General features: G+C 35.3%; 1 protein-coding gene across 1 annotated transcript; it reads right to left on the bottom strand.

Moving 5' to 3' along the window:
- Positions 1 to 2,520: 2,520 nt before the first annotated feature.
- Positions 2,521 to 19,663, bottom strand: BMP10 (bone morphogenetic protein 10). The gene is made up of 2 exons (XM_074285033.1): positions 19,204 to 19,663; positions 2,521 to 5,576 (listed from the first exon to the last, which is right to left on the bottom strand). Exons 1-2 carry the CDS (start codon positions 19,535 to 19,537, stop codon positions 4,642 to 4,644), a joined length of 1,269 nt encoding a protein of 422 aa, XP_074141134.1. The 5' UTR covers positions 19,538 to 19,663; the 3' UTR covers positions 2,521 to 4,641.
- Between the last annotated feature and the right edge of the window lie 664 nt (positions 19,664 to 20,327).

Raw genomic sequence — 20,327 nt, 5'->3', positions numbered from 1 at the left:
GTTGAAAAGTCATAATGATAATAATCATCCCTACATACACAATATTTAGGGCTCTAAAGCCCAGTTTCTCAGACTTGGTTTGTGACTTCAAATAGGCTCTCATAACTGAATGTGTGGGGGATGTAGCAAAATTATGATTTATTATTAGTAAATGTTTGATTTGTACACCTGTTTTATATATTTATATTCCCGGGATCATGCAAAAATTTGTCGGGTGAAAAAAGATTGTGAAAGAAAAAAATATTTAGAAAGCACATCTCTAGAAGAGGAATTCTTTATTTATTGCTTTTCTTTCTTTCTTATTTCTCAAAGTAAATTGGGGCTAATAAAGTTGGATGCCCATGGGAAGTAGAAACATGTTTACAATTTAAAAAGTGTAGAGAGTTCGCCATAAGATCAGGAAGAATAGATTCAAATCTACTCCTGACACATGCTAGCTATGTTATTATGAGTCATCCTTAGCGCCAAGGTAATTTCCAAAGACTATAGTTTATGGACAGATTGCATTCTGAATAAATAGGAGTTTCCATATTGAAGGTTCACTGTACTGATGAATTCAGAAGTTCAGCCTATAAACAAAATCAGAATGATCTGATGATCTTTAATTTCAGATTATATGTACAGAGAAAATGCATCTCATATTTTGAAACTAAGTAATTTTCAAAGTATCAAGTTCAACAAACATTTAATAAGAATTTATTGTGTGAAGAACACAATGTATCAATTCAGGAAGACACAAAGTCTAGATAAGATAGTCTGCTTTTATGGAGTTACATAATTCAGCTAAGAAAACTTTTTTTTTTCTCACTGCTTGTGGTATTATATATTACTTTCTTCTATCTAAGGCATTAATGAGAAATTTTCTTGGTTGGAGTAAAAAACGTAAACTAGCAGAATTTATGCCATGGAGTATTTTGTTTTGTTTTTTCATAGAATGTAATTACTTATAGAAATATAAGACTAAATTGAACTGATGGGTAATTATGTAACATGATTGATAGCCCTAACAAAAAAATAGGAAAAGTAGTATATTAATCTTTAACTGGCCAATGGTCATATTTTCATAATTGATCCCTAATTGCCATTAATCAATAAGCATTTATTAGGTACTTACTATATGATAGAAACTCTGTTAAGCTCTAGGGATATAAAAGGATTAAAAACAGTTCTTGTCCTCAGGGAACTCAAAGAACTCCTTAAAGAGAACTATGTCTTTTTCATCAGCTATTTGATGGATCATTATAGGAATTGTGAATAGGTTTGTCCTGTTTTATTCCAGAGGGTAGAATTTGAAGTAATGGGTGAAGATTATAGGAAAGTAAAATTTGCTTTTATATAAAGAGGAACTTCTCAACAACTGACATATCCAAAAGGAGAGCAGGGGCCTTAGGAAGGTGTGAGTGCCTTAACACTGGGATTATTGTAATAAAGGCTAGTTGACCACTTGTCAGGAATACTGTAGAGGGAATTGCTGCATTACATTGGCTATAGGACCAGATGATCTAAGAATCTAATCTTCAATTCTCAGTAGGTTTTCCTTAAATAATACTTCCAGTGAAGATGATGAATGCTGTAAGGAACAGTATATGATGTCTTAAAGGATAAAGATGAATATATACCGCTTATATATCAACATCTCAGGAGTGATATTATCAGTTAGATTTTTCCTAGGGAACATGTTGAGACTCCATCTATATGATGTCACTAGATGAGTTATATTGACTATTCAAAAAAGTCCTGGGTTGATTCAGTAATACCTGAATTGACCAGCTAGTTCAGCAAGATGAGGAAGAAAGCATAAACCCCATTTGGGATTGAAAAAATCTACTAAATCTTTTTATTAGTCAGTGAACAGACCGATGGCTACTCACTTATACATTACTTTCAAGCATCAGTAATCTGCAATTTCACTGATTCTCTGCACCCATCCAGATTACAGACCATTTTTGATTTAGTTGATAGTCCTCAAGAATTGCTATGGGTGAATGATGCATCATCCTTCAGCCAACTCAATGATAAGCCTCTTCCAAAAAACTCTAAAATATTTGTCTTTTCTTTTCAAGGTGTATGTGAGCAATTACACTGCACTACAGAAAAAAACAGTATGATAACATATAGGCATGAGACCGTAGCACAATCTATATTTATTTTTATAATCTTTTTTATAACCTTCCCACTTGAGTTAAATTTGCACCATTTACAAAAAAGTCAAATATTTCAAGAGACTGACAGCATGCAAAGTAGATGGTATGTTAAGTTTGCCAAAAATATGAATTCAAAGTGAGAAAAGATGAAACTTTAGGCAACAATGTGCTATAAATGAGTCATCGGAGCATAATGTCTGAAAAGCTTTGCCTACTAACTGATGTATTCCATAAAAGTTTTTTCCGCAAGTGCGAATTACAAACAAAACAAAATAAACAATTTAGTATTCTACAGTATATTACAACAATAAATATATCAATAAATAGTGGGGAGAAGAGAAGATTTCACATGGGTGTTTTAGCCAATGGCTGATAGTTTGTTTTTTTTTATATGGATTCCCATGATGGTTAGAATTAGCCTTTTCAGAGACAGTTCTTTATCACTTCCAGGGAAGATAATTTTACCTTAAAAATGTACAACGTATGCATGGATGCATGAAGTAGGAGTTAACGGTGACCAGAGAAGGGATCATCAGGCAGTTAAACTTTCCCAAGAATCTGACAAATTTGCACCTTAGTATAAATAAAGTGAAGGGTCTATTGTTTTTCAGCTCTGACACCTTCTTATCATTTCCATTTGTTGCAGAAGAGTGGTGGAAACATGGCATGTGACACCACTACATATAGGGTGGGGGTGGATAGCAGGAACCTCACAGATATTTCCATTCAATACATATGTGGATAGCATTTTCCTTTTCTTTCTCCTGAGAAGTCTTCAAATTAACAGAAAAATAGGGAGAAACTAAATCACAGTTCACTAGAACCCTCAATTAGTCATACTTTCCTGCATTTATTGTTTACCAAAAAGAGACAAATCACATTAAAAACCTTCTAGAGTAGAGATGTCCTGGGTTTAGTTAACCATCATCTAAATTTCCCACACCTTTATGAGAGATTCTACATTCCCTGGTTGGCCACCTTACTGGAGTGGGAGAGGTCTCTGGCATAATTCTACAAAGTAGCCTAAAGTCTGTTCCCATAAGTGGCCACCTCATAGCTTAATCTACAGTTGAGTTTCTCCAACCTACAATGAAATGCCCAGACAAGCAGATACCAGACAGGGACTCTGCTGTCCTGGGATCACAGAAATCAAAACACATTTCCTACAGGGCCTTGGCCCTGGGAATGGGTTGTGGTCTTTAAAAATTAGCTCCAGGTTCTTTCCTTTTTCCTTATGTTCATTAAATGCTATCTTGTCAAACCTACTTGTTGTTTGAGAAATTAGACTAACTCTCTAAGTCAAGTGACTTCCTTATTAAACACAACACAAATAATTAGCATTAGCACTAGGCCCTTCCACAAGAGGACAGGACAAAAGAATAGTGAAGAAGTTTTCATTTGAGAAAATTAAAAAAAAAACCCAACCAAAAAACCCAATCCTACATTTTTCATCAGGGTGATATAATTTTATATTGATTTTTTTCAGACCCTATCTGAATTAGCTTGGGATAGAGTTATTAACTGTGCTTAAATATAGAAACTTTTAAAAGGTACATCTATACAATATATATGTACATATAGATATAATTACCTTTATCTATATGTAGATATATATTATATCTGGATTTTCTTGGGGAATTCATTTAACCTCTCAGGTTTCAGTTTTCTTATCTATAAAATGGTTGGTTTGGATTACATGGTCTGGAAGGACCCTTTCATCTGTGATATACTATCAATTTACTTTTAATGAACGCATTTGTGTATAAATCCTTGTACGTACCATATGCATATAGATATGTTGATCACTGTAATCACACTCTTAGTGTGAAAGTGACTTTGTTTTCTTGAAGGCTGCAGAACACAAATGTTGGCAAGACTGCCAAACTGGAAAGATTTTGAATATGATATCAGTGATGAACTCTGACTGTAGTCCAAGGACCAGACTAGCTATGTGGCTGGAGACTAGAGAGCTAGACACCAAATAGTGAATTTTATTGCCCATAGCAACTAATAAAAACATCTCCTAAGGTGTGGAGGTATTTAAGTTGTTTGTAAATGGAGGGAACAGACTGATGAAATCATGGTGTCTTGAAGCATTGTGGCATCTACATATACATACAAATGTTTATGTATATATATGTATATACATGTGTATGTACATATTAACTTTGTTTTTGTGGTTGGAGGGCCATGTGTTATGTGAGATACTGCATGGAGGATGTGTAGAAATTGTTATTTGGATGTGCCATTTTAAATTACAGGTAGATTTCCTGGAAATGTCAAATTACAAGGAAATCCTCCTCAGAAAGAAACAGGCTGAATAGCAAAATATACATTTTCTACAACTCACCAACCTACCTATTCTTCTGAGGCAGTCCCTTTCTGTTTTCTGTACATCCCTCCTTAAATAATATTATTAAATAGGCACTTCAAATGTACAAAATTTACAGTTTTTGAATATTCTATCCTTGTACATTACTCCTTTCTTTCTTATTGGCTATCTACAGCCACATTCTGATACAGCCATGCCTTCATATTTAAACTTATAGGTGACAACCCCTTTGTCCAAGTAGAGGATGGAGATGGGATCCAGTTTAGTAGGCACACAGCAAGCCTTGGCAGCTTTCTGGGGATTCTTCAGGTGGACAAGCGCTTGGATGATGGCATGCTTTGTGGGTGTAAGGTGTTCTGCCAGAGGATAAGAACAAACTCCCCGGCACTCATATGCTTCATATCCTGGAGGAGCTATGATCCAGGAATCCCAACCGATTTCCTTGAAATCAATATAAAGCGGTGTCTTTTTGCAATAGTTTCCCTTGGCATTTCTCCTAATTCGGGCAGTGGAGTCATAAATAATGTTGGATCTCATCTGCAATAGAGCTTCTTCTCCAGGACCATCGTGGAAATCATCAGTTTCTAGGTTGTCCAGCTCCAGAAGGTCCTCATGATCTATCATTTCATCCAGTTCCTCTTTTTCCTCTTTTTTGTCACTGCTCTGGTCATCAGAAAACACAATGAGTAAAGGAACATGTTTGTTATGGTCACTGATGTCTATCTCCAGCTGATCTCTCACTAAAGGCTCAGTCTCTTCATTTCTACTCTCTATGTGGACCTCTAGTCGGTGGGTAGTAGAACCTGACTTTCGCCAGTGTCTGATAGCATCCGTGACATCAAAAGCCTCCCACTCATTCCTGGTTCCATAGATCTCTCCTGACACCAAAACCAACAATTTTCTTTCTTCTCCTTCATTTTCTTGCACTTCAAAAATGGTCACTTTTCGTTCCACTCCATCATATAGCAGGTGGTTCCTCTGGGTCAAAGCATAAAGCCTGAGTTCAGCCATGATGATCTCTTCATGGTGAGGGATGGATACATTGAAGAGGAGTTGATATTTTTGGAGTCCATTAAAGCTGGTTGGCTGAGAAAACAGATCTAGAAAAAGACAAAAACCAGCATTTAAATGGAAAGAATTACCTCAAAATAAAGTAGAATCATTGACCATAAATAGGAAGAAAATTTATAGATTATGTAATTCTATATAGATTAGATGTATATTCTTACCTCATATGTTCCTTGTACATGCAACAGATATTTCAAAACATACTTATTCAGAGTTTCTTGTATACAAAGCCTTGTACTAGGTTTGGAAAATACAAGGAGAGATCTTTGTATCAGCTTATAATTCAAGAATCGTAGGGATGACATGGGGTTAGATATAAGTGAGTGATTTGAGGAAGGACAGCCACATGGATAATTATAATTTAAAGGAGAATCAGATAAATGCAAAGGATAAATATAGGCAAAGTTCTATGAGAAATCTGAGGTGGAATATATCTCTATCCACAGAGTTAGTATTGGAGAAAGTACAATGGAGGAGGTGACACCTGAACTGGACCTTAAAAAGAGAGACTTCAACAAGTGAAGATATAGGTTGGAGAGCATCAGGGAGTCCTTTTCAGGCATAGAGAATTGAGAGCAAAGGCATGTGGATTAGCATGAAAATGGGGAATGAAGAGTATTCCAATTAGGCTGTAACATAAAGCATCAGAAGAGGAGGGGGAAGTGATAAAGCTGGACATGTAAGTTGAAGCCAGAATGTGGAGTGCCTTCAATGGAAGAATTTTTGCTTTATTTGGTAGGCAGTGAGGAGCCATGTTCATAGCTCATGAATATTCCTTTTGTTATATGTATCCCATCCCTATGAAGTCATTTCCTGTACTTTAATTTTATCCATGAGCTCTCATTTTGTACTCAATTCTCCATCCACAAAGCCAGAGCATCATTGCTCATGTGAATTTTCTGGCTTGGAGTAAACAGTTCTAATGGGGGCTAGAGGATTACATTCCCAGGAGTCATTTCATTCCTGGAGTTCTCTTCTGCCTCTGCACACTCTTGTTACACTCTCAAGCAGTCCTCAAAAGTGGGCAGCAATCAAGATCTAGTACCCCAGCCTTTGCCCTATAACACCGCCCAGTGGAGATTGTGGGCAATGCAACAGCTCCCATGCACTATTTTTCCATATTGTTCAATTACGCCATATTTGGGAATAAATTATCCCTAACACCTAACTTCCTATTTTCTCCTTATCTTCATCAACACTATCCTCCTCTTGTTTTGTTTCAATTTTGCCCATGCTTCCACTGAGCCCTCAGGAATTCCCATTCCATGACAATGTTCACTCTGGACATCTTCCTTTCATGTTCTTTTCATCTACTTGCTCTTAGACATCTTATTTCCTTCATATGAATTCTTGATCTTTCTCCTCCAGCACTGACTATAGTATGTCTTTTTTCATACATTTTCTAAGACACTGGAAGGAAAGTTCCAATATCCCTTGCTCCTCATTGACACTAACAATCTTTATTGTTCTTCACTTTTCTGCTTCATTTGAAAATATTGACTATCCATTCTTCTTGGATACTTTCTCCATTCTGGGTTTTTGTGACATTATTTTCTTCTGGCTCTCCTCCTACCATGTCTAATCTCTCTTTTTTCCTCTTCCTCTCCCTTTCTCTCCCTCTCTTCCTACTCTTTTCCTTTCTTTCCCTCCCTTCTCCCATCTTCACTCTGAGGTTTTATATCACTTTTACATCTGTCATCTTTATCTTTATCTTTCAAAATGGATGTTTATGAATCATTTCAAATTCAGTATAGCCCAAACTGAATTCACTTTGAAGCTCTCCTATTTTGACATTTCCTATATTCATTTTCTTTAAGAATAGATTTAACCATATCAATCCCCTATGCAATTAACTCTATTGGTTTCCTATTGTTTCTAGGATAAAACCTGTTTTTGGTTTTTAATGACCTTTATAACTTTGTTCCAACCTATCTTTCCAACCATATATATGTGTGTACATGCATGCATACATATATGTGAACAATGCAATATACATGTGTATGTGTATATATGTACACACATACATACATACACACATTTTATAGAAATCTATCCTTCTGCTATATAGTACAGTCATACTGGTCTTCCATTTGGTGCTCCATCTCTGTGATTTTTTCCACTGCTTGTTCTCTGTGCCTAGAATATGTTTTTTCCTCCCCCCATTTTATTAAATCTCATTCTTCCCTCAAGATATAGCTCAAGAATTATCTTCTACACTAAACCTTTCCTGATGTTGTCCTTCCCTCCCCTTCTCCCTGCCAATGTTCTACCTCCTATTTTTGTGTACATGTTTTCTCCCCTGATAAAATGTAAGCTTTTGAGAATAAGGATTGTTTTACTTTTTGAGTATCTGTACCCCAGGTTCCATCACAGCTCCTGTCACATGAAAAAGTATTTAATAAATGTTTATTGAACTGTGAAAACTTCCCCACTCTTCCCAGTAAGCCAAAATGAAAGTAATAGAGTCAATTTAAATTCAATTCAACTTGACAGTTATTATCTACTATGTACGAAGTATTGTACCTAAGTTACTCCAAGACCTCCAAAACATGGGTAGTTTGCTAGATGGGGAAATCTTTACATTTAACCTCATTAGAACTAGAGACTTATCACTCTCATTCCCTTGAGCACCTTAAGTTTTCTACTCTATCAAGATTATAGGCTAAAATAATCACTTAGGAATATCTAGAGTTTTCAGGGTCCCTAGTTCTAGTCCAACTCTATCATTTTAGGGATGAGAAAACATATTTAGGACAGAAATTGTCTAACAGTCACACAGTAACTGATAGGATCAGGATTTGAACCCATAGCCTTCGACTTCAGTCATTAGTTGTATCCCTACTTTAAGTCTATGGTTTTGTGATTATATGAATAAAAAAGTAATTTTAAAGGCATTATGGGGACCCAGAGAATAAACACTGGAAGTCTTATTTCAAGAATATGGATGAGTGGGATATGTCACCATGTATATCTCTCCTTTCGTTGGGCTCCTTAATGTGACAAAAGCTTTGCATTGGTAATTAGGAAACCCGGATTATGAAACCTGCTGCTTAACCTGGATGATCTTAGATCATTATTTTCCCTGACTGGGTTTCTCATTTCTCCTCTGTAAAATTAGGGAATGAACCCAGAATATCTCCAAGATCCCTTTCCACTCCAAACACTAGGAACTAAGCTATGGCCTCAACTCATTTCTTCCAACTCTAATATTATATGGTTCTGTCTTTTTGTTTGCTTGTATTTTGTTTTTGCTAAATTAATTGGGATTAAGTGACTTGCTCAGGATCACACAGCTAGGAAGGGTTCTATGTCTTTAAATGGGTTATTAATAGAAGCTGAACTTCCTCTGGAGCTCTTTCAAATTAAAAGTCTTTCTTTGATGCCCACCCTATTTGGTGTGTAGGTGACCTCCAAGTCTTTTTAAAAATTTATTTTTATTCTTTTTATTTTATTTATTTTACAAATCAGGGATTGATTTAATATGTTATTGAGAGTTTAGAACTAAAAAAGTGGTAGAGAAAATGTTCATAATGCTTATTAGATTTCAAAGTGAATACATTTTAAGGAAATCCTTTTATTAAATATTAATTAGTACATCCATACTTCTCAGCATATGCCTCAAAAATTGTTGTGAAGCTCCCATGAGACAACATATGATATGTCCTAAATATATTTTAAAATTCTATGTTAATGTTAGCAAATTTTAAGCTGTCAATTATCAAGCTATTGGGCATTTTTCAGATTTCTAGAAATTACTGTTTTTCCCTTCTTCTTACTTATCTTTCATTTTGGAAATACTCTTAATAATGTAATAGCCAATCTAGTATTGCCCTTGCTCAAAAATCTTTTCCTGGTCCCTATGTGGAAATACTGTTTATCCCACCTACTCCAGTGCCTAATACATATTAACAATCTTATTCCATATATGAAAACCTGTATTTTCTCTTTCTATTGTTGCAACAAGAACATTGCATATTATCTTAGGTCCCTCTGGTGAACAAGTAAAAGGAAATTTTCCATTGAATAAAAAAAGATACTTATATGTCTACTACATGCAGATCATTAGTCTAGACTTTGGAAGAGCTACTAAGATTAAAAAAAAATATATGCCTATATGGAACTTACTGTCTCACAAAAAGAACAACAACACACACTCACATATGGATATATATGTATACATGAATTTATGTCTATATACAGACCTCCAAGTCTTTAAGGCAATGCTAGCAAAAGGCATATATGACAGAGCCTATCAAGTTGAAAGGACTGAGTCTATGATCTGAGACCTAACATAAAGAATTTCACCAGAATGAAGAATGACTTCCCACTAAACAGATTCTTAAAGTCTGGATGTAAATATCTCTGTATAATTATGGGATTGGATTAGGTGATTAATCCTATCTTTGAGCAGTCAAAGATAATTGCTTCTAAGTCTTCAGAAGAGAAGAAGCTTATCTAATCTAACCTCAATTTTAGAGTGAAGCTGAAAATTCTTTTTATTCTAAATGTCAATTTATCCTATGCATTTTACTGTATTATGGCCTAGACCTCATATCAAATAGCTATTATATAGTGAATTAAAGTCCCAATGCCCTTATCTGATAAAAATACTTTTAGATTCATGGTATATAGAAAGGCTACACACACCCACACATACACACACCCACACACGTATTTGCTTAAGTTACACTTTTGAAAACTGTTTCCCTGTCTTACCAACTCATCTATGAATCAATGGCTGATATGCATCTTGTATCTTAATTTAAGATAACTCAAAGCTTGCTTAACTATTTTCAGCATCAGTGAACTAGGGCTTTGGACTATCTTGTATTTACCCCAAGACAGACATTCAGATCAAATTAAAACAAGAAGAATTTTGACATTACCATATTTTGAGAATGTAGATGGAACAGTGGATAAAGTGCTGGGCCTGGAATCAAGAAGACCCCTCCTCTTGAGTTCGAATCTGACCTCAGAAATTTATTAGCTGTGTACCTGAGAAAACCCCTTCACTCTGTTTGCCTCAGTTTCCTCATCTGTAAAAATGAGCTAGGGGAGGAAATGGCAAAACACTCCAGTATATCTTTGCCAAGAAAGTGCCAAATGAAATCACAGAATCAGACATGGTTGAAAAGACTAAAAAAGAACAGTATAATTTTTACAATTAGCTCAGATAAAATCACAGAATCTAATGAATGTTATGTGACTAACCTCAAAATAGAAATACCTTCTATGATATAACTGACAAGTATCACTTGGAGATTTCCAGTAAAGGGATTTTATTGGAAAACAATGCAGTTTATTCTATTTTCAAATACCTCTAATTGACTGGAATTTTTTCTTTAAATTAAAGCTTAAATCTAGCTCCTTGTGATTTATACTTATTGTTCTTCTGCTTTTTCAATCCTTAATAGAATAGGTTTTCCCCTTGTTCAGAACACAGTCCTTCAAACAATTGGAGACAATTTCTATGTTTTCTCTTCTTTTAGATAAATATCCCCAGTTATAAAATTTTCTTTTTTTGATTTCCTTTTATTAGATTACTTGCTTCTTTTATAATGGTTTTTGTATCCTATTACTTTCTACTTCTATTGCTACCATCGTAATCAATCTCATTCATTTCATTTTAATTTATTCCTATTTCTGCTATTTAGTACCTTTGAGATCATTGATAAATCATTTGACCTTGTCTGGATCTTAGTTCCTTATGGCAAATGGAAAGAGCTCTGAATTTGGAATGAGATAGCCTGGATCCAGACACTACCTTTGTGACTTACCATGATTGATCCTGGCTAAGGCATTTACATTCTTCAAAATTCAGTCTCCACATAATCATTAAGTGAGGGATTGTGCTAAATGGTTTCCAACATCCCTTCTGAAGAGCTCTAAATTTATGATTCTATTCAAGCATTTATTAAGTGCCTTCTCTGTACTTGGTACCATGTTAGGCAATGGGCATAGAGAAACAAATGAAACAGACTTTATCATCAAGGAGCTTGTATTCTTCTAGTTTTTGTCATCTTGCACTTAGACTACTCTGTAGCCTTATATTTGGTCTATCTGCATCTAATTTGCTATTATATTCATTTCTAAGAACTTTGGTTTGATGAATATAATAATTTATATTTGTATAGGTATAATACAATTATGAATCACTTTAAGGTTCTTAAAAGTCTTTTCTTATGACAACTAGGTAAGGTGGATAGTGCAAATATCCACTTTTACATTTGGTGAAACTGAGACTCAGAGAAGTAAATTGACTTGATTATATAGCTAGTGAGTATTGGTACTGGGATGGAAACTTTTTCTTAGCAAAGATAATGGAGTATTTTCCATTTTCTTCTCCAACTCATTTTACGATGAGGAAACTGAGGCAAACAAGGTTAAACGAGTTGCCTAGGATCACAGGGCTAGTATGTGTTTGAGTTTGGATTTGAACTCAAGAAAATGAGTCTTCCTGATTCCAGATTCAGTACTCTAAGCACTATGGCACCATCTAGCTGCCCCTAGGTCTTCTTACACTAAATCCAATTAACATTCTTCCTCTTGTGCAACATCCTTACATGGATCCTTCTCATTCAAAACCTTTTGGTGGCTCTTCACCAGCCAATGAATAGTCCAAATACAATCACAGCCCCCTACATTATACCCTTTCAAGTTTATACCTCCCTCTTCGATGACATGAAATTCCTTTTCCAAACACAGTTTTTTGGTATTCTCTTTTTGCTCAAGCCATTGTCCCTTTTTGAAATGCCTTCTACTTTCCTTTCTGTTAGTTTACATAGTTAATCACCTTTGAGGCCAATCTTACTCCCATTGATATCCAATGAAATCTTCTCTGCCCCTTCCCCATGGGAGTAACCAGTTCCTTAAATTTTTGCCACTTATTTGTCAAATCATGGATTTCCCATTATTGTTACTTACCTTTTCATGTCTAGCTAATTTTAGAAAAGCTCAGCATCAGATTGATCATAGAGTGACTATCACAGGATGGTAAATTTGGGTGTCCACAGCATCTTTCCAGGATCATCTACCAAACTTATATTAAATTAATTTATATGCCATATCCATACACATGCAAATCCAAATTTGTTGGATTGAATTGTTGAAGAGAGGAGTTGTGAGTTGCACTGGTGGAGTGAATACCCACATGGACCACATTATAATCCTGGAAGGATTTGAACACTATTTATGGTTTCCTTCTCCTTGATAGAAAAAAGTTTCTTAAAGGCAAGGACTATATAATAATTTTAGGAATTTTTGTCTCATAGTTTCAGAATGGGAATAGACCTTAGAGCCTATCAAATCCAAACTCTACATTTTATAAAAGAGGAAAATGAGGCACACAAAGAGGGAATGAAAAGCTTGTTCCAGGTCACACAGCTAGTATGTGTCCAGGGAGAAATTTGATCCCAGAAGTCCCTTACTCCAAGTTCCAGTGTCCTAGTCACTTATTTCTGACTTCCTATTGTAGCCTGGAATTACAGCTCACACAAGACACTGGCCTTGTAATCAGAAGATCTATATTTGAGTTGTGGATATGTCACCAATTAGGGGCAAGACGCTGGGCAAATCATTATTTCTTTTCCATGAGTCAAAGTTTTCTTATTTATAAAATAGAAATGACAATAATAATAATAATCCCTACCTCAGAGGGTTGTAGAAAAAATATTTTGTGAATCTTGGCGCCCCATAGAAATGAGAGCTCTAATCACTAGATATTTAACAAATAAATCTTCACCAATCAATTCCAATCCATAGGCCAAATGCTTTTACTGATTGATGAAACACCATGCCAGTAGATGTGTATCAAATTCAGTATTAAATAGGTGAATCATAGTATCTAGGATAGAAGTAATTTAGAAGTTATCTGACCCAGTGATTCTCCAAGGTTGTGGCAATATCATTCAGGAATTCTGTGAATTGTATGGAACTTTCACCTGTAATCATATACATAGTCTCCTTGGAATTTTCAAGAGTTCATACTTGTTATTACATGCCTACTCAGGAGTTCACACTGTACCATGATTCTTCATGGTAATAGATATTACTGTCCTGTGAGCAAGAAACAGATTAAGAACTAGTAATTTAGTCCAACCCCCTTATTGTACACATGCAGAAAGTTAGATCCAGAGATGGGAAGTTACTTGGCTAAGATCATTCTGTAAAGGAATAGTTGGCTTGGTATTTGAACTCAAGTTTTTTGATTCCTAACTTGGAGCTCTTTCCACTGGAGCATTCTGAGTAGAGATGGCTCTGTCCTGAAGTTTCCTACTGGGCATAATAACATAAATAGTGATTGTTTAAAGAGAATTAAGTAAGGAATGAGTGAGGAAACTTTTTTTTTGTATTAGAAATATTTGAAAGTCTGTAGGTATGCAAATAAATACCTAACAGTTTTACAAGTAACTACAAATATATATACATATATATGTACATATATATATATATAGAGAGAGAGAGATAGAGAGACACACAGACACACAGACACACAGACACACACAGAGAGAGATAGATAGATAGATAGAGAGAGAGAGAGAGAGAGAGAGAGAGAGAGAGAGAGAGAGAGAGAGAGAGAGAGAGAGATTTTTCTTAAAGCCTCCTTAGGATACCATTTGTATTAAGGAGATCTAAGGGCTTGGGAGAGGATTCTACTACTACTACTGCTAATAATAAAAATAACAATGATGATAATAGTGTTTTATATGGCATTTTAAGGTTTGTAAAATGCTTTTAAAATGCTCTCCTTTGATCCACATGATAACTCTTTGAGTTATTATTATTATCTCCATTTTACAGATGAGGAAATTGAAGTGATAAAGGTTAAGAAATTTGCCAAAAGGTAGCTAGGTGGTAAAATGGATAGAGCCCCAGGCCTGAAGTTAGGAGTAACTGACTTCAAATTTGGTCTTAGGCACTTACTAGCTGTAAGGCCCTGGACATGTTATTTAACTATGTTTGCCTTATTTCTTCTTCTGTAAAATGGGCCGGAAGGCAGCTAGGTGGCTCAGTGGATAGAGCACTAAACTTGGAATTAGGAAGCCTCATCTTCCATGAATTGAAATTCAGCTTCAGACACTTATTAGTTGTGTGACTCTTGAAAAGTCAATTAACCCTGCTTGCCTCAGTTCCTCATCTGCAAAATAAGGTGGAAGAGGATATGGCAAATCATTCCACTATCTTTGCCAAAAAAATTCTAAATGGGACATGGAAAGCCAGATGTGGGTGAAACAAGTTAACACAACAAAAATCTTTTCAGGAGAAAGAAATAGGAAAGCATATCAGTATTGTTGTCAAGAAAAATCCAAATGAGGAAACAAAGAATCAGACAAGACTGAAGTGACTGAAAAATAATAATAATATCTGAACTGAATTTGAACTCAGATCTTCCTGGCTCCAAATCTAGTGCTTTTACCCACTCATAACTTCATAGTAACAGCACAAGTATTATGATCCTCAGTTTACAGGTGAAGAAACTAAGTTTCAGATAGGAAGTGATGGGGTCTAAGTTTGCACAGCTAGTAGGTTTAGAGCCTTCTACTGAAACCCAGGTCTCCTCACTACACACATGCTCTGTGGCCTGTTCACTGCATCACACTGACACCCACTGCTGGTGCTTTATCTTTCTCCCACTACTTCCTATGGTTGCAGTCTAGTTGCATCAGAATGTCTACATTCAGCTATCAGCTCTGTTCCTTATCATTCTGTCTGACTTTGACCAAGTCGTTTCATTCCTGGGGACTCAATTGCCTCATATGTAAAAATGAGGGCGTTGACCTTTGTTAATTCTGGACTTTATGATCCTCAATCACTTAGGATGGACTTGTTAGATTCACCAGCCAAGTTCAGTTTTCAAGTTTTTGTTGTCATTGGATAATTGCAGGATCATCAAACTCAAAATCTTGACTTCTATAATAGATTCATTTTTACATGAGTTATATACAATTTCAAACACTCAGCATGATCAACTAAATTAACTTTGCAATTATTTCCATTGAAATAAATGAATTTAAATACATAGCATGTCATAGCAACCCAGTTTTGTTTCATAGTTTTCAAACTAGAAGGGGCCTTAGAAATCATTTCCTCCATTCCCCTTGTTTTACAGATAAGGAAACTGAGAAAAATTAAGTGATTGACCTGGGGTTATCAGTGGGAAAGCTGAGATTCAAACCCATGTCCTCTGACTCCAAGTTCGGAACTATTTCTTTTACACATATTTCAAGAACCCATTAATGTTCTTGGTCTATTCTTTCTGATGTGCATTGCTTCTTTTACATTCATAATAATGTTCTCCATTTGCCTGGATCTATACTCCCTCCCCCATCCTTTGTATTATTTCAACAAATTCCTTCCAGATACATTTGTATTCCTCACACTTATTGTTCTTAATTATGCTATTGCACTCCATGAATATATCACAATTTATTTAATCATTCTTTCAACACTTGGACTTTGAAGCTGGTTGTAGTTTTTCACTAGAATGCCATAGCTAATGGGGTCTTTTTCATGCATGGATATGAATGATGGCACTCTCCAGTCTCTCAACAGATCAGGAGCCCTTAGGGATAAGCATGGAGGTATGCAGCAGCACTTCAGAATAGGTTTTAGAGTGAGATTATTACTGAGTTTGAACTTGCCTACTTAATGTGTCTGTAGATACAAATGTCATTTTTCTTCTTTCACAAATCAGTGAATGCTACAGTTTCCCCCTTAAAGCTTTAGCAAAATTTAAAGTCAGTTAGTAAATATAATGCAATGTATATGTGCTGTGTGTGTGTGTGTGTGTGTGTGTGTGTGTGTGTGTGTGTATGTGTGTGTGATGTTTTACTAATGACAGTATGGAACTTAAATTTTTAAAAAATAAACATATGAGTTTAATCAATAAACACATTTGACTCACATATTATCTGGTTTGATGGATATATGAATATATGTCATAAAGTCATAGATCTGGTGCTGGAAAGGACCATTGAGAGATCATGGAGCACAGTGTGTAGAAGACTAGCCTTGGAATAGGAGAAGAACTGGATTTAACTGACACATTCTATCTGGTAAGTTCATGGATATGTAAGCCACTTAATTCTCTCAATTTTCCAGGCAACTCTGTAGCACGAATGTGTGGGAACTCAGCTTAAACCTACTAGACTTTTGTTAAAAATCATGAAACTTTTCCCATAAATCTCTAATTTTTTTGTGGATTATCTAGATTTAAGAAGGTGATGGAGAAAATATTAGTAGTGCAGATTAAAAGTAGAAGTGTGTGATGTGCACATTTTTGGTCTTTCCCAGAGCTGGTTATGAAACATCTACCATACACTGCTGTCTCCAATGTATAAATGACTTGCTGATCTACATTGGTTTTAAGAGTTTTTCACATCAAGGAGTTCTCTACATCAGTGAGATTCCAGACAACAATGACAACATACAATAACAAAACAACAATAACAAAAATGAATAGTTACCCCTAAACTATATTGTGTACGTTAGGAAGAGTCCATGTAGTAGAGAATGAAAGAACCTTGGACTTGGGATCAGAAGAATCTGGCTTCAAATCTTTGCTCAATGACCTTTTATTTCTGTAACTTTCTGCAAATCTCAGCCTTCAGCTTCTCATTTATGAAATGAAGAGATTGGACTATGGCATGATCTCTAAGGTCCTTTTCAATTCTAATTCTATGATCTATGAAGAAGTGTGTACAAAGTGAGCAAGTTATAGCTCAATTTGGGATGGAACATTACTATTGAAAAGCGTGAGATTGCTACTGAATCTAGCAGTCTGGGCAAAGCCATATTAACCCAAACTTTTGTTTCTTGTCCATTACTTAGAAAACTCTGCTAGGTATTAAAATTTGTGAATAATAATAATAATAATAATAATAATAATACGTTTTATACAGTTCTAAAAATTGTAAATAGAATTTGAAGGACCTGTGATTCAGTGAATAGTTTTTGTTTCACTCCATTCCACAAATATTTACTGAATGCCTTCTATACACTCAGCAAAGCCCTGTTCCTGAGGACAAACATAAAAAACTCCAGCACAGTCTCTTGGAGGAATTCTGGCAAAGTGGAAAGTGAATTAGAATTTGAGAACACTTGGGTTCTGTTCCAACTATGATGCTTACTACCTTTTTGACCTTAGGTGAATAATTTAATTTCTGTGGGCCTCAGTTTACACATTTGTAAAATGAAAGAGTTGGACTAGTTGGCCTCTGAGGATCCTTCCAGTTCTAGATGAATGATTCTATGGAGTTTTGAGTAGCTTAGTAGTTGGGGATACTGCATGAGCACAAATAAATAGCTTATAAGGTAGATTATATAGAAGGAAAGGAGATAAATTATTATAAAAAATTTGAGGAGGGAGATTGCTCATTCAAGATTGGATGAATCATGAAGAAGAAAGTTCTTTCTGAATTGTGTGAAGACATCTTATCCCTTTACTGGCATATTTAACAAAGCAGCCCTTTTCATTTCTATGCTTTTTAACTTTTCTTAAGTAAATATGCAAAATGAGACTGTTTCCTAGCAAATTGCCTGTCACATTATCCTGATTTTTTTCTCGATTTTTAAAAAAAGAATTTCCTTCCTATGTTAAATTGACAAACTGAAGCTAATCAATAAGCTTGATTTGTTGGGAGAGCTTATAGGCAGACTGATAGATGGGGTACAATTGGCCGATCTGTGTTTTAAGGTATCCAAACAGAAAATGGTGATCTGATCAGAAGAAAATGATCCCATTTCAGATGCAGTGCTATTGTGTCAGAAAGGTCTATTGGGACATTTCTGCCAAGATATAAATAAAAGTCATACCGAAAAATATTGTAAGCTCTTATTGTCATTGTAAAGACTTGCATATGCATTTATATTATATATATACATCAATATATTTTTATAATACATATAGTGTGTGTTTGTAGATATGTATATAGACACTGTATATATATCATAACAAAAATATACATATGTTCTCTATATAAATGTATGAATGTATATATAAACACATTATATATATACATACAATGGGCATATATATGCATGTGTATATATGTATATATACATATATTCATATACATAATTTAATGCATATATAGGTATATATGGTGCCAATAAGAGCTTATAGTATTTTTATATTGATTTTATCTATATACCATTTATAAACATATATCTATTTATGTCTATAATGAATATAATTGCACATCCAGAAAGTTTTCCAGAAAGTTTATAGTATATTTTCATGTTTAAAAAATCTATATTCAGCATACACACATGCATGTTAATGTTTACATATAAATGCACAATACATATGTGCACAATATACATGTGTATACACACATATTGGCTTAATGGATAGAAAACCATCATTGGAGCCAGGAAGATGTAGGTTTGAGTTATATGGTCCTGTACAAGTCACAATCTTTCAGAGTACTTGGTACCTTTCTAAAAGTCAAGTGCAGAGAAGATATAGAACTCTATTGGTAGAGGGAGTTTTTCCTCACCTGGGGAATTCCTTGCTCCAGTGAAAGTCAAGGCTTAATGGCTATCACAGTCCTATATGTGTGAATTTATACATATATAATACATAAATATATATTATGCATAGAGATTCTTATTTTTAAAAGTGTAGTTGAATTTATGATAACAAAAACCCAAACTTACCTTCATTTTTGAAACTTCTAATGATATTTGCAGATGGCATTGAGGTTCGATCAGTTGCAAATCTGTTATATAGTTCTAACATGTATTCTGGTGGGTCGACTTTAGCTGAATTGGGCAGGGGGATTTCAGACAGGTTCAATGTCTTCAGAAATTCATTTTTCACACTTTGTAGCAGAGTAGTAAAGTCAACGCCATCTTGCTCTGAAAAAACATCATCCAGCAGGGGCAGATCTTCTTCCAGGGGAGAGTCTTCCAGGCTCATGATGGGGTTGCCAGATCCCAAGGAGGCTCCCAAACAGAGGATTACATACAGCTGGAAGACTTGGGAGCCCATGGCTTTGCTTAAGCCCCCCAATCCCAGTGAAGTTTAGGTGTCAGTGGTTCGAGTGGTCTGAATCTTCTGAAGAGGACTTGACTTATGTCATCCGGAGTTGCCAAGTTTGGAAACTCTTTCAGAAGCATTCCCTCACTCTGTCTCTTTCCCTTCTGTTTTTCCTCTGCCCCCAAAAAAAGCCAGGTTGCAGTAATTGGACAGCAGGATCGCCTATGGGAGCCTAGCCTTCCTTATCTCTCTAGTGTAAACTTGTGCACCAGATTTTGTAGCTATCTCACAATTCCTTTTTCTTTTAATGAGCATTTTGTAAACACTTCTACATTCTGACACTGGTGAGAAGATAGGACAATTTTCTTCTTGAAAGGGCTCTGTCTTGCTTCCTTTCAAGCAGCCTCTCTCAGCAGACATGGACACTTTTTTCATCTTAAACATTTCTAGCTCACAGGGAAGAATGAGTAGTCAATCACAAAAACATATAGGTGTCAAAAATCAACTTATTCCTTATTTCAATACTTCCAGGAACTATGATTTGTACATATTGACAATGAGTCTATTGATAACAGATGTTGACCCGTTTATGACTTAGTAGATTTTTTTTTTTTGATGATTATCTCTTTATAGCTAACTGTCTGGTGATGAGCTTCTCCACAATTAACAAGGCTTGGTCTCAAGTATACTTAAAGCCATTTGGCTTGGTCAGTCATGGCCAGAGCTTATGTAGTTGGCCATGGAGAGTTCAGGATAACCTCCAAACCACAGTGAGACATTAAGAAGAGGACGTTGCTGGATG

The sequence above is a fragment of the Sminthopsis crassicaudata genome, chromosome 2 (genome assembly GCF_048593235.1).
Source record: "Sminthopsis crassicaudata isolate SCR6 chromosome 2, ASM4859323v1, whole genome shotgun sequence".
Lineage (NCBI taxonomy): Eukaryota > Metazoa > Chordata > Mammalia > Dasyuromorphia > Dasyuridae > Sminthopsis > Sminthopsis crassicaudata.
This window is presented reverse-complemented; position numbering and strand designations above follow the sequence as displayed.

Excerpts from the sequence above, each read along its gene's own strand:
- BMP10 (XM_074285033.1), bottom strand. The coding sequence starts at position 19,537 with ATGGGCTCCCAAGTCTTCCAGCTGTATGTAATCCTCTGTTTGGGAGCC. Across the intron at positions 5,577-19,203 it reads TAGAAGTTTCAAAAATGAAG|ATCTGTTTTCTCAGCCAACC; the intron begins GTAAGTTTGGGT and ends GTCTTTTTCTAG.